Consider the following 14,964-nt stretch of genomic DNA (forward strand, 5'->3'; position numbering starts at 1 on the left):
ATACGTTTACTATTAAAATGTATGAAAATGTATCTACTAATTACAACATTTATCTACTCACCTCGCAAAAAATGATCACTGCAAATTCGTGAATACTTTGTGGCTGCCAGTTCTTTCTGTTGATTGCTGCTATTAATCGACATATTTTGTCTTCATTAGTAGGTATGTGATAAAAAGCAACATTTGCTTTACTCCTTTGTCTGTCTGTACAACCCACCGCACAGCAAGATATGACCATTTTATAAGATAATCGATTAGATAAAAGACTTTACGCTCTACAAGATTCAATAGTTACAATACAGGCAAGTGGCTCTTATGCCGTCCAGCGTCATGTTCCCATGAGGGCTGTGACGTCACGTCCAAAAGGTAAATAGCTCCGGAATCTGACTTTTGGATTCAAGTTTGTAATATCGTATTTAAAATGACAAAACACACAAATTTACAACTTATCCAATATAAAATTATTCATAGAACACATATTACTCAATACATGAAGAAGAAAATGGGACTTTCAGACTTCAACATTTGTCTCTAGTGTTTACAAAACACGGCCGACACTTATTTTCATGTTATATGGTTATGCACTCCGGTTATGTAATTCTGGACTTAAGTCTTAGAAAAACTTTCCGCTATCGTGGACTGTAGGATACTTTTATCTCCAAGCTTGTGTTTGAATAAAAAACAAATATAAACATTTATACAAACATGGTCTACATACATAGAATCTTTTAATTTAAATTAGCGAGAGCCACCACACCGCTATAACTTATATTGCTGCTTCTGTATTTGGCATTTTGTAACTAATGGTTGTGTTTTTAAAGTCATGAACCCAGTTGCTGCCAGCAGGATCGAGTAGACCACATCAAATGACACCTTACAGTCACTAATTCCTCAATATTCACTTCCAATGGGCACTAAGTTTTTCGGAATCACTGCATGCTTGTTGGTTAACTTTGTAGGTGCTGTCCTCCCGTTCGTGGGCGTGGGCGGCTCTGCCCCTCCTTTGGCTGCTGGGTGGCGGTTGCGTTTCGGCTGTTTCCTGGGTCTCTTGAGGGTGCTGCGTTGGGGTGCTCTCCCTGTTGTTCGGGGCGGCGCCGCCCCGTTGCGGTTCGTTGTTCCGTGCTTGGCGACGCAGTTCGGGGTGGGTGGGCCTCCAGGTGCCCCGTGGTTCCCTCTCCCTTCCTCCCCCTTGCCGGCTCTCCTTCCTCACCTCACCTCCCCCCGCCCGTCCTCCTCCACCTCTCGGTTCTTTCTCCCTCATTGCCCTTCCTCCACCTCCCCCCTTTTTCTGCTGCCCTGCCGCCGCCCCTTCCCCTTCTTGTCGTCTCCTCCCCCCGTCGGCCCGCTGTGCTGTCTCCATCTGTCCGCTGGGGTCCCGTTCCCCCATTCTGTCCCACAACGCGGCTGGTACTCCGCTGTCTAGCCCCTCTCCGGCACCAATTCCTGGGTACAGGGCGTTGACGGGATTTGGGGGTCGGGGTGGGGGTGGGGTCAAGGGGGTGGTGGCTGGGTGGGGGTGCATCTGGGGGTTTGGGGGCGGCGGGGCAGGTGTGGGTTGAGGGGGTTGTGGAGGAAGCGGAGGCTGTGGTCCCTGTGGTCCGGTGGGGTGCCTGGTGGGCCTGCCGTGCCCCGTTCTGCTGCGTTGGGCTGAGGGCGCGGGCAGTGTTTAGGTGGGGGAGTTTGCTCTCCGGCCAGTGGCCCCTGCAGGGCCTGGGGGTTGTGCCCTGGTGCTGCCGAGGCCTGGGGGGCCCTGGGGGGTTGTGCTTGCCCTGTCCTGGCCAGGGTTGACGGCTCCCCTCTTTGGTGGAGGTTTTTCATGCATGCCAGATTCACCACATCAGCATCTGCCGAAATTCAAACACAATCTGCTTCTTCCTCTGGACACTGAATCGGTGGAGGCTGATTTCTGTAGATCTCACTCTGCTTCATCTATCCTTCCTTTCTTTAGTCTTTCTTTTGGTCTCTTGAGGTCTCCCTAATTAGTTGGAATTTATATGCTTCTGGGGTTGGTGAAAGATTCTGGTTTGTAACCCTGTGCAGTAGGTGATGTCTGGTTGGTACTGGATTTCACTGTTCTCTCTTTTCTTTGATCACTCCTCGGGTCTCCTGACAACTTCACGACTATCGGGATTCTGAAGTATTCGGTTCAGATGAAGGGTATGGGAATTTTAATAGGTTTCAGGTGAATTAATGAGTACAAACTCACACGCACGCACTTATGCACACACACACACACACACACACACACACACACACACACACACACACACACACACACACACACACACACACACACCCCCACACACACACACACACACACACACACAAAAGAAGAGAGCGAGCAATGATGATGACAAGTTGAATCGGTAAGATTACCGAATGAATACTGAGCTCTCTAAGAAGAAGAAAAAAAGTAGTTCAAGCATTGTATGACAGGCCCTCAGCGTAGATTAAGATCAATGGGGACTTAACTGGAAGTTTCCCTCTAGAATGGGGATGTAGGCAGGGCAGTCCAATGTCACCCCTCCTTTCTGATTTAATTATAGAGACACTAAGCCAATCAAAAGGACAAAATACTAAAATCAGAGACATACTAATATCAGGAGTAGAACACAAGGTCGCTATGTTTGATGATGTTTTGGTTAGTTTGGGGATGCCAGAGAGCTCATTTAAGGAATTGATGTTATCCTTGAATGATTTTGGTAGGCTTTTGGTCTATCAAGTTAACATTTCAAAAACGCAGGTGATGACACTTAACTATACGCCCACCGCAACCCTACGCAAATAATTTAATTTAAAGTGGGAAAATGAGAATATGAAATACCTAGGGATACAATTGACTAGTGATCTTTCAAGGCTTTTTTTTCCGAACCAACTATGAGCCAGTATCTCTTAATATTAAAGCTGACCTACACAGATGGAGCTTTTTGAGCCTCAGTGCGTCATATGCAGTCAAGATGAATATTCTCCCACTACTGTTTTACTTATTTAGGAATTTACCTGTGGAGGTTTGTGACAAACAATTTCGAGAATGGGATAAATCAAGGTTTATTTGGCATAGTCAAAAACCCAGTATAAAGTATGTCACTCTTCAACTTCCAAAGGAAGGTGGAGGCCTGAGCCTCCCCTGCCTGAGGAACTATTATTATGCTGCCCAGATTACTCCTCTCCTCTCCTTTCTTGGTGCAATGACACATATACAGCAACATGAAAAGTGATGGAGGCAGGTTTGTCAACTCAATTGCAGATCCAAGCTGCAATAGCGGACAAAGGCTTGATGGATACATTTCAAAAAATGGCGAATCCGTGGCTGACAAACACGCTCCGAGCTTGGCAGACTGTTGTTAATGCCTGTGGGATTCACAAGGAGAAGAATTTGTCCCTAATAAACTTGATTCAGGCTTCAGATCTTGAAGCAAGTATGGGCTATCACCATTTTTTTCATTAACTCATAAAAAGGTTGTTCACAGCTTTGAGACCTTGAGGAACGAATACGGTTTAGCAGGGAACGAACTCCACGGGTACTTACAATTAAGGTCCTGCATTGTTCATGAATGTAAAATGGTTGATTTATCGGCCACTGAGGGAGACTTCTATCGTATTCTGAGAAATGTGATGACTGTGATGTTTCTACAAAGTGGGAAAGGGAGTCGGGTCTGGTGATATCCAAGGAGACTTGGAGTAAGTTCTGGTCCTTCCAATGTTCTACATCTAGCTCCATAAATTGGAGGGAACACTGCTGGAAACACGTTATAAGCTTTTTCAGAACTCCCTACCAGGAGAAATATAAGGGCATAAATAGGCTATGCTGGAGAAATTGTGGCTAGACTGTTGTTAACCACTACCATGTTTTTTGGGAGTGCCCAAAATTGAAAAATTTCTGAATGGCCGTCCAGACTTCATTAAATGCTATATTTAAAGGATCTTTGTGCAGTTTAACGCTTTTTCACTCGCGACTGCCACCGCTGGCCCAAAGCGTAACTGCAACATCTGTGTCAGGCTCATTCATGGTGCATGTGCAAGTGCGTGCACGATGTTAAAGAGTCAGCCACAGTTGACAAACGAAGACATTACTTCAAATGAGGTAAGAAAAACTCTGACCCTCCCCTCCCAAAATAAACTGTGGGGAAGATAAAAACTGATAAGTGCAGACAATATTACCTTTTTAAACTGCACAATGCACCTTTAACATGCAAATACCTTTAAATGTTGAGGTTTTATACCTGGGTCATGTTCCCTTTGTGGAGCGGAGAGTAATAAAGTTGCTGCAACTAATCTTGGTGGCAAGTAAGAAATTAATTAAGAGGAGATGGCTCAGCCTGAAGCAGCTAACACGAGATGATTGGATTGGAATAGTTCTGGAGATATTTAGAATGGAAAAACTGACATATCGAATTAGACTCCAGAAAGACAAATTCTACCAAATTTGGAATAGTTGGATTACATTAATTTCTCCCAAGAGAGCAGACTTTATTTGATCCCGATTTTCTGACATGATGCTTAACTCATTTGCTCTCAAAAACGTATAAATATGTTCTATTTTAAATGTTTTAAGTGTCCCAAAGACGTATTTATAAGTTTCTCTACGCCAGAAATTACAGTAGGTTTTGATGCAGCCTCTCAACTGCAAAGAACGGTTGAATAGTAGTTATTACACAAACGGCCAGCAGGTGGCAGCAGAGCAAAATATATCAACCAGGGCCATGTTGAAAAAAAACTTAATTACTCACAAAATAGATTTGTGAATAATGATGAAACCTAGCTATATATTCTAATGCTAATTGCTGCAAAACGGAAACAGATAGAAACATACATTATTGTCCTGATAAAAGAAGAGACTTTAATATTTATTTTGGTAGGTTCCATGTTTTTATAGCAATAGAACACAATATTCTGTGGGCCTTGCAAAATAGGTCAAAATCCAGTAAAACAGCCGGGAGTAAAGGGGATTGCTTCTTTTAAATGGCTGAGTGAATGAGTTAATCAGCGATGGTTACTCATTTTATTTTTAACAGCAACTCGGACATCCCCTTGTTTAGTTAGCTAGTACCTAATGTTTCGTTAAAGTGGTCATGCACACGAGATGCTGTGACTATCGCGAGACCTACAGCGAGACCAGAAACCCTAACATGGCGGCGCCCTGCTGCTAAGATAGAACTAGCTCTATTATACTAAACTAATCCAAATTTAACCATCATATATCTTGCCTTTTCTCTTCTCTCTTTCATCCGGCAGATCTGAAATACCACCCAACGTGGAGGACCTTGAACGTTTCATCGACGGATATTTTTACAGCTGCGCGATGGAGGATCCTGCCGTCGAGAAACCATCGAAGAAACCCTCTTCGAAGAAGAGGAAAAACGATTCAGCGACGGACACGGACGACCTAACCACCACCACTACGGACGTTTCGGTCAGTGTGCTGGAGTCCATAAATAAAAAACTTGACGTCCTCGGCCTCATCCTCGAGGACGTCAAAGAATTAAAAGTAAGTATGGAATTTATCAGTCAGCAGGTAAGTGTCCTTAAACAGGAAAATGCCGAGTTACATTCTACACTCACGACTGTTTCAGCCGAGCTGGAAACTATGAAAAAAGAAAATAAAACGCTAAAAGAAACAGTTTTAGATGTACAATCCCGTAGTATGCGGGAGAATTTAATATTCTCAGGTATATCTGAGAATACCTCTGATAACCCAGAGGTTGAGATAAAAAAATTTATGACGAATTCATTAAAAATTCCTCAGGAGACGGTAAATAACATCTCTTTTGACCGGGTACATCAGCTTGGAGCCCGTAGAGGCAACAAACCCCGTCCTATTATTGCCAAGTTTGAGCATTTTAAACAGAAATTATTTGTTAAAAGTAAAGGACGGGAGCTTAAAGGGACCTCATTTGGAATGAATGATCAATTCCCGAGAGAGATCAATGAGCGGCGAAAGGTACTGTTTCCTATAATGAAACAAAATAGGCAGGAGGGTAAACGGACTACGATAGCCGTTGATAAGTTATATATCGATGGCCAACTATTCCGGAACCCCAATTCCACTCCCTGGCTGTTCTAATTAGCATTGGTGGAACTAAACTTAGTTTGATTACTAGGTGTATACATATACTGTATATGTGGTTATAAAACCAAAAACATGAATACTTATTATGTTTAGGCTATATTATAAATATAATATTAATACACAACTATATCTAAAGTATATTTATAAAAAATAAAATAAAAAAAATCTCGCTGGGGTTACTGGTGTATGGTTATGTTTAATCCCCTGTTAATTTCCCTCACTTTCACCGCCCTACTTGTTTTTGCACTGTTTTATTTACTTACACGTTACCTTACACGTTACCTTACACGTTACCTTACACGTTACCTTACACATTACCTTACATGTTGCCTTATACGTTACCTCATATTTTATACAAACTATATAAATCACCTAACCACTTTGATTCTATCCTATAACATGCCAGTGGTGGCAAATGGCCTATACAGATATATACATAGGACTGTGTTTATATTATTTGTATGCATAAATTAGTTCTGGTTTCCTGGAATGTTTGTGGCGCTCGCTCACAGGCAAAAAGAATAAAAACTTTAGACCATCTCTTAAAATTAAAAGCAGATATTTGCCTCCTACAAGAAACCCACCTACAAAAATCTGAAGAAAAATTACTTATTGATAAAAATTTTAGCCAAGCGTACTCTGCCCCTTATAACAGTAGACAAAGGGGAGTCTGTATACTCATACATAAGAATTTACTCTTTACTCTAAATAATACAATAACAGACCCAGAGGGCCGATACATTATTATTCAGGTGACTATATTTAATAAAATATATACATTCGGTAATTTATATGCCCCTAATAATGATGATCCGGCTTTTTTCCATGAATTTTTCTCTAAGCTGTTTGAATTAGCAGCGAACTCTACTATTATTATTGGAGGAGACTTTAACACAACCTTAAATCCATTAATAGATCGTTCTAATAAAACAACATGTATAAGGCGATCACAATCCACAAAAGTAATAGGGGAATATATGGATGACTTTGGCATCGTCGACAGCTGGAGACTTAAAAACCCAAATAAGAAGGAATTTACCTTCTTTTCCGCTGTGCACCGGTCCTTTTCAAGAATTGATTTTTTTCTTACAAATAATTCTATTGCTGATAAAACCGTTACAAAAATACATCCTATTATTATTAGCGACCATGCACCAGTCTCCCTTTCCCTACAAGTTGATTATACCTTTAAACCACCACCTACATGGCGTTTTAACATCTCACTACTAAACGACGCAGAATTTGACAAAATTATAAGAAAAGAATGGGCAGACTTTTTGGAAATAAATGACTCTCCAGACCTATCTCCAGCTCTTCTCTGGGAAGCCGGGAAAGCAGTAATTAGAGGTAAAATTATATCATATTCATCTTATAAAAAGAAACAGGATCAAAAATTAGAAAAAGACTTGGAAGATAAAATTAAACAACTGACGGATGAGTACGCAATAAACCCAAATAACCAAATATGGACTGACTTACAAAATACAAAAATACAGTTAGACGATATGTTAACTAAAAAGACAGAGTTTATAATACAACAATTGAGATACAACAACTTTGAATATAATAACAAATCAGGTAAATTTCTTGCAAACCAACTTCAACGTAATCGGGAAAAATCGCTTATAACGGCTATTAAAGGTACAACTGGTGAATGTACACAATCACCAGAAGAAATTAATCAAATTTTTTATAATTATTATCACAACTTATACTCAGAAACTAATAAACCTAACCCAGAGCATATTGAGGCATTCCTCAGTAGCTTAAGTATACCTCAGGTAACTACTGAATATAAAGATATGTTAGATGCACCACTTACTATAAACGAGTTGTACAGTGCTCTAGATAGTATGCCAAATGGCAAAGCACCCGGCCCGGATGGTTATCCGGCTATATTTCTAAAGCACTTCTGGTCAATGCTTGCTCCACTATTCTTAAGAGTAGTAACAGAAATTAAAACTAATGGTCACATACGCCCACACATGAATACAGCAGCAATTAAACTTTTATTAAAGCCAGAAAAAGACCCCACCCTTCCATCAAGTTACCGTCCGATTTCACTAATTAACACTGATATTAAAATTATCACTAAGGCTTTTACATCTAGATTAGAAACAGTAATCCCGACAATCATTCATAGCGACCAAACAGGCTTTATTAAAGAGCGTCACTCTACTAATAATATTAGAAGGCTCTTTAACCTTATTAGTATGTCACAGCGGCATGATAAAAAGGCAGTTATTATATCATTGGATGCAGAAAAAGCTTTTGATAAAGTTAACTGGTCCTTCCTCTTTGCTGTTTTAAATAAATTTGGCTTTGGGAAGTCATTTATTCACTGGGTGTCAGTATTATATGATTCTCCTAAAGCTACTGTCACTACTAATGGGATTATATCTAAGAGTTTTACTCTACAGAGAGGCACCAGACAGGGATGCCCACTGTCGCCTTTATTATTTGCAATATTTATTGAACTGCTTGCATTAGCCATACGCCAGGAAAGAATGATTCAAGGAATTCACTCTGGGGTAACAGAACATAAAATTAATCTATATGCCGATGATATTTTACTTTATTTAGAAAAGCCTGCTATTTCATTAGGGGAAGTATTTAACTTAATAACTAAATTCTCACAGTTATCAGACTATTCTATTAACTGGACAAAATCAACACTTCTACCTATTACAGAAAATTCATGGAACCCTGCAAGCCAGGACCCATACTACTCATTTCCTATAGGTAATTTAAAATACTTAGGCATAAAAATCTCACCTAAATTAACTGATTTAGTTAATTTAAATTTCACTCCACTTCTGGATAGCATTTATAGTGACTTGGAGCGCTGGAATAATCTTCCTATTTCTCTAATAGGACGAATAGCCACTAATAAAATGAAAGTTTTACCCAAAATAAACTATTTTTTCTCAATGATTCCATTTAAACCTACGGCTAACTGGTTCCAGTTGTTGGACTCAGCCGTTACAAAATTTTACTGGAAAAAAAAAGAAGCAAAGATTAGTCTTTCTACTCTTCAGAAAAATAAATCCAAAGGAGGTCTAGAGGCACCAAATTTTATGCACTATTATATAGCCAACCAGCTACAATATATTATTTTATGGGCACAACCCAATAGAGATACTAACTGTTGGCTGGAACTAGAACAGAAGGATTGTAATAACCTCAGACTCCTAGATTTACTCTTTATTACAACATCGATTAAGCGCCATAACTGCTTTAAAAATCCAATGATTTCCGCCACCCTGACTGCCTGGTGGAAGGCACTAGAAATGACAAAAGCCAAAGTGGAGCCCAGCGGGCTTTCTCCCCTATGGCATAACCCCGACTTTCAAATTAACAACCAATCGTTTTATTTGAATGTGTGGGAGCAGAAAGGAATTACACATCTCCACCATCTCTTCTCAGATAATATGTTTATATCATATACATCCTTGCTCCAAAAATATAAAATAAAAAACGGAAACTTTTTACATTATTTGCAAGTTAAAAGTATGATAAAGAAACAAATTCCAACACTCCAGGGTACGCTCCAACCGCCTGTTTTAGCTAAAGATATTACCAAGCTTTCTCCGACAACAACAAAAAAACTCTCAAAAATATATAAGTTACTTTCATATACTGATAAAACGTCTTTACCCATCTCAAAATGGGAAACAGACTTGTCTATAGCTCCGGAATCTGTCTTTTGGATTCAAGTTTGTGAAAATGTTTTTAAAATGACAAAACACACAAATTTACAACTTATCCAATATAAAATTATTCACAGAACATACATTACTCAATATATGATGAAGAAAATGGGACTCTCAGACTCCGACATTTGTCTCCAGTGTTTACAAAACACTACAGACACTTATTTTCATGCTTTATGGTTATGTACTCCGGTTATGTGTTTCTGGACTAAAGTCTTAGAAAAACTTTCCGCTGTCTTGGACTGTAGGATACCGTTCTCTCCAAACTTGTGTTTGCTAGGTGACTTAACAACAATTGACTTACCACATAAACAATTTCAATCTATACTTGTAGCCCTTACTATCGCAAAAAAAACAATTCTTGTTAACTGGAAAAATAAACAAACTTTGAATATCAACCAATGGTCTAACCTCCTCATAAATCATATTTTAATGGAAAAAATATCTGCCTCAAATAAAAACCAAATGTCAAAATTTAAAGAAACATGGTCTACGTATATAGAATTTTTTAACCTAAACTTGGATTTTAATTCTGCCTGTTAGCGAGAGCCACAGCAGCGTTATAACTTGCATTGATGTTTCTGTATTAGGCAATTTGTAACTAATGGTTGTGTTTCTATAGTCAGGAACCCGGCTGCTGCCAGCGGGATCGAGCGGATTCACCTCCGATGGGCACCAGGGGTTGATATTCGGATTCACGGCATGCCAGTGGGTTAATTCTGTGGGTGCTGTCCCCCCTGGCGGGGAGTGGGCGGGTCTGCCCCTCTGTTGGCTGCTGGGAGGCGGCTGCGTCTTGGCCGTTCCCTGGGTCTCTTGGGGGGTGCTGCGTTGCGGGGCTTTCCCTGGTGTCGGGGGCGGCGCCGTTCCGGCGCGGTCCGTCGCTCTGGGCCCGGCGACGCGGTTCGGGGCCTGTGGGCCGCCGGGGTGCCCGGTGGTTCCCTCTCCCCTCCCCCTTCCTCCCCCTTGCTGCCTCTCCCTCCTTGCCTCTCCCCGCCCGTCCTCCGCCTCCCTGTCCCCTCTCCCTCGTCGCCCTTCCTCCTCCTCTCCCCCTCTCCTTGCGTCCCTGCCGCTGCCCCCTGCCCTTCTTGTCGTCCCCTTCCCTCCTCCCTTCCCCTTCCCCGGTACGCCTTCCTTCCCCTCCCCTGGGCCGGGGGCTCCATCCATGGCCCGGGTCTCGGTGCTATGGGGGCCGGCGGGGGTGGCTGGGGTTTGGTGTCGTGCCCGCCCCGCTCCGGTGGGCGTCCTGACACCTCGGGCGGGACCCAGTATCCGGGGGGCGAGCCCTATCGCCCCGCCGGACGGGTCCCATATGCCCGCCGGGGTCCTGGTGGGGTGGGTGGGGGCTTGGTGGGCCGGTGCGCCTCCTGCCCCCGCCCGGTTGGGGGGGGCCCCGCTGGTCACACCTCTTAACTCACTACACTAGGTTTGCACAATACACTTTTATAGACATATAGGGCACATAACACACTTTGGGGGGTGGGGTAGGGTGGAAACACCGTCTTCACCCTACAACTCCCCTCCAATTTTAATACACCACACAACTTGTGGGTGGGGGGGGGGGCTTGTGGGGGTGCCATCGGTTGGGGGCCGCAGTATAGAGCAGTGCTGCGGTCCCCTGTCCGTGTCGCCACCCGCCCCCCCCCCTCCCGCCCTATCTATTTTTTTTAATGCACCACATACACTCAGCAACATGCTTGGGTGGCGGGTGGATCGGAGCGTGGGAATATCATTTCCATCGGCTCCGGTTCACCTGCTCCTAATTTTAATGCACCACACACACACACTTGTATATACACTGGGTGGGGTCACATTCACGGTTTAGGGGTAGAGTTCGCCAGTCCGCGAGCTGGCGGACTCAGTAACAGGGGTTAATTTTCACAAAGAACGCTGGGGTGACGACCGGGGCCTTCCCCCGCTGGGCCTGGGGTTCGGGGGTGTCGGCCGCCCTCCGGTGCCCCCATCTCCCCCTTCTGCCCCCGGTGTTCCGTCCTTCCACACGGCGGGGGGTGGGGTGGGCGCGGCTGCCCTCTCCGCTCCGCTGTCCGGCCCCTCTTCGGCGCCGGTGCCTGGGTGCGGGTGGTCCCCGGGGGCTGGGGGTCGGGGGTTGGGGGGCTGCCGGTTGGTCGGGGTGGGGTCGGGGGGGGGGCGGCTTTGTTGGGGGGGGGTGCTGGGGGTGGGGGGTGTCTGGGGGATTGGGGGCGTGGGGGCGGCTGGGGTGGGTGGCGGGGGTGGATGGGGGGCGGGGGGTCGTGGGGGGGGGCGGGGGTTGGGGGCCGGTGGGGTGCCTGGTGGGCCTGCAGTGCCCCGTCCTGCTGCGTTGGGCCGGGGGCGCGGGCCGTGTTGGGGCGGGGGGGCGCTCCTGCTCCTGGGTTTGCTCTCCGGCCGGTGGCCCTGGTGGGGCCCGGGGGTCGTCCTTTGGCGCTGCCGCGGCCTGGGGGGCCCTGAGGTGTTGCGCTTGCTCTGTTCCGGCGGGGGTCGACGGCTCCCCTCTTTGGTGGAGATTTTCATGCATGCCAGATCCACCACACCAGCATCTACCGAAACTCAGACACAATCTGTTTCCTCCTCAGGTTATTGAATCGGTGGAGGCTGGTGTCTCGGATCTCACGCGGCTTCGTCTGTCCTTCCTTCCTTTTCTCGGTCTCTCCGTTGGTCTCTTGAGGCCTCCCTGATTTTATGTTTTTTGGATTTGTTGGGGTCTGGATGTTTCTTGGGCTGGGGAGGAGTTCTGGTGGGGGGTGTCTGGTCGGTGCTGGATTTCACCTTCCTTGGTTTTCTTCGGTCCCCTCGGGTCTCCTGGTGTTCGATTTAGGTGAACGATGAGATTTTTTTTCTAATAGGTTTTCTGGTGAGCTAACAAATACACACACGCACGCACGCACGCACATACACATACTCACCCACACACACAAAAAAAATATATATATATGTATGTATGTATGTATATATATATGTATATATGTATGTATATATGTGTATATATATATATATATATATATTTAAAAAAAAAAAAAAAAAAAAAAAAGAGCAATGATGATGACATTTCCGAATGAACAATACTGAGCTCTTAATAAAAAAAAAAAAAGAAAAAAAAAAAAAAAAAGTGGTCATGCACAATATTTAAAACGGTGAAGTGTTGTATTGTGGGACAGTTTTTGAACAGCAACGGTCAAAACTTGACTGTATATACTTGCTTTATCATATGACATCTGGGTGGTATACACAATGGCGTGCAATAAACTGGTTTGCACAACATCTTAAGAATGTATTGTCCACAGCACATGCAATGTAGTCAACCACAGCAGTATAGATAAGGCTTTTTCTTCTAAAATACAAAGATATAAAAAATAAGTTTTTCTTTTATCTTGTTTTTCATTTTACTCATCTATATTGCTTACAAATCACTGGCGTCGGGTGAAAAAACGTGCAAGTCACAATTTTATACTATTCATCGATATACATGTGCGGGTGTTATTTTGACAAACTGTTTACCAATCTACTATTCATCAATCTACATGTGTGGGTGTTGTTTTTATAAACTACTGACCAGTCTTAAATGCTGACAATTTGATGATGCTGTGTTACTGGTCGAACAAAAAAGCCGTTTTGGGGGTCTTCTGAGAAATTACTATTTTGGAGATACAAGGTTTTGGCCCGACACCAGCTAAATAATACAGATATTTACTGTAATCATGACTTCACTACTGCAATAGCATTGGTTTGTGATACAGCATAGGGTACAAATGTGGGTCACAATGTGTCATAGGAACAGAACTCTGTTGTGTTTTGAAAATCCTCTATAATTAAAAATATTTTTGTCCTGGATAATGGTGTATTGGCCACTGTGTGAGTTTTTACTTACTGAAAGGTATGTAGTCCTGCACATCAATAATGAATTCATTTGAGCCACCAGAGGCTATGCCTTCATTCCACAGTGACTGTGCTGCATGAGCTGAAAACTGATCACACTGAGGCTCAGCATCTGGTATCTTGTTCTAATGGAAAGAATATTGTTGAGTTAGTTTGTCCACTATATACAATGCAGTATACTAGTACAAGCCTTCTCAGGAAATGAAAAAAAAGAGAGAAAGATATTGCACTAGGACAGCAAGCACCTATGTTGGAGTAGGGAATTTTTTTAAACATGCAGGACTGCAGCTCTCGAGGACCATGGTTGCTTGCTTATTTTGCTATCAAAAGACCTTTTTGTAGTGTTGTTTGTTAATTTGTAGAAGGAGACCATTGTTTACATGTTTGAGCTGTCACAAAAACACAACAAAAAAATAGTAATTGCGTTTGAAAAATATGCTTTTACAAAAAGCTTGTTTTCTTTGTTTTTTAAGTCAAGAATGCAAATTTTGCTGAAACTGTATATTCTATAATGCTGATTGCTAAAGAATGGAAAATATAAAAAATAAACTTTTTTCCTAAAGAAAGAAGAGAGTCTAATCTTTCTTTAGGTGGCTTGCATGTCTACATAGCAATATAACACAATATTTTGTGCCTTGCAAGATCAGTCAAAATCCAGTATAAGGCCGGGAGGAAAGGAGTTGCTCCAATAAAAATGGCTGGAGGTGAATGAGTTAAGATTCGATTTAGTATATACATACTTCTACATTTTTCCATAATTCAAACCAGTGGTGTAGTGGTACACCACTGGTTTGAATCATGGAAAAATGTTTAAGTACACTACTCACAAAATGTTAGGGATATTTGGCTTCCTGGTGAAATTTATGAGGGATATTTATGGCTTCCTGGTGAAATGTATGGAAAATGTCAAAAGTTCACACTACAGTGATATCATATCATGAACGTTGGACATTTAAGTAGAAGGATGAAGGTGATTTCTTCATCTCAAAGAATTCATTGAAAGAAACGTTAACAATAGTGGGTACACCACAACAAAAAAATTCAACTTCTCAATAACTCGTCATGTGCACTTAAGCATCAATTACAGCTTGACGACGACGTCTCATGCTGTTCACAAATCAACTTCTTTGTTTGCTGAGGCATGCCATCCCACTCTTCTTGAACGGCAGCCCTCAGGTCATTGAGATTCTGGGGTGCAGAGTTTCCTGCCTCTATACGGCAACTCAGCTGATCACACAGGTTTTCAATAGGATTCAGGTCTGGAGAAAGTGCAGGTCATTTATTTTGAGGTACACCAGTCTCCAACAGCCG

The 14,964-nt window shown here is 42.9% G+C and overlaps 1 protein-coding gene across 1 annotated transcript in view; it reads right to left on the reverse strand.

Annotated features, from left to right (window-relative positions):
* Window positions 1-14,964, reverse strand: part of trappc11 (trafficking protein particle complex subunit 11) — a 145,792-nt gene that overhangs the window by 57,486 nt on the left and 73,342 nt on the right. Inside the window, exon 16 of the mRNA XM_086084475.1 lies at window positions 13,646-13,778. Within this exon, the coding sequence (XP_085940601.1) occupies window positions 13,646-13,778 (133 nt within the window). The remainder of the gene's footprint in view (window positions 1-13,645; window positions 13,779-14,964) is intronic.

This window comes from Leptonotus elevatus, chromosome 9 (genome assembly GCF_054856555.1).
Source record: "Leptonotus elevatus isolate MCC_2025b chromosome 9, RoL_Lele_1.0, whole genome shotgun sequence".
NCBI lineage: Eukaryota > Metazoa > Chordata > Actinopteri > Syngnathiformes > Syngnathidae > Leptonotus > Leptonotus elevatus.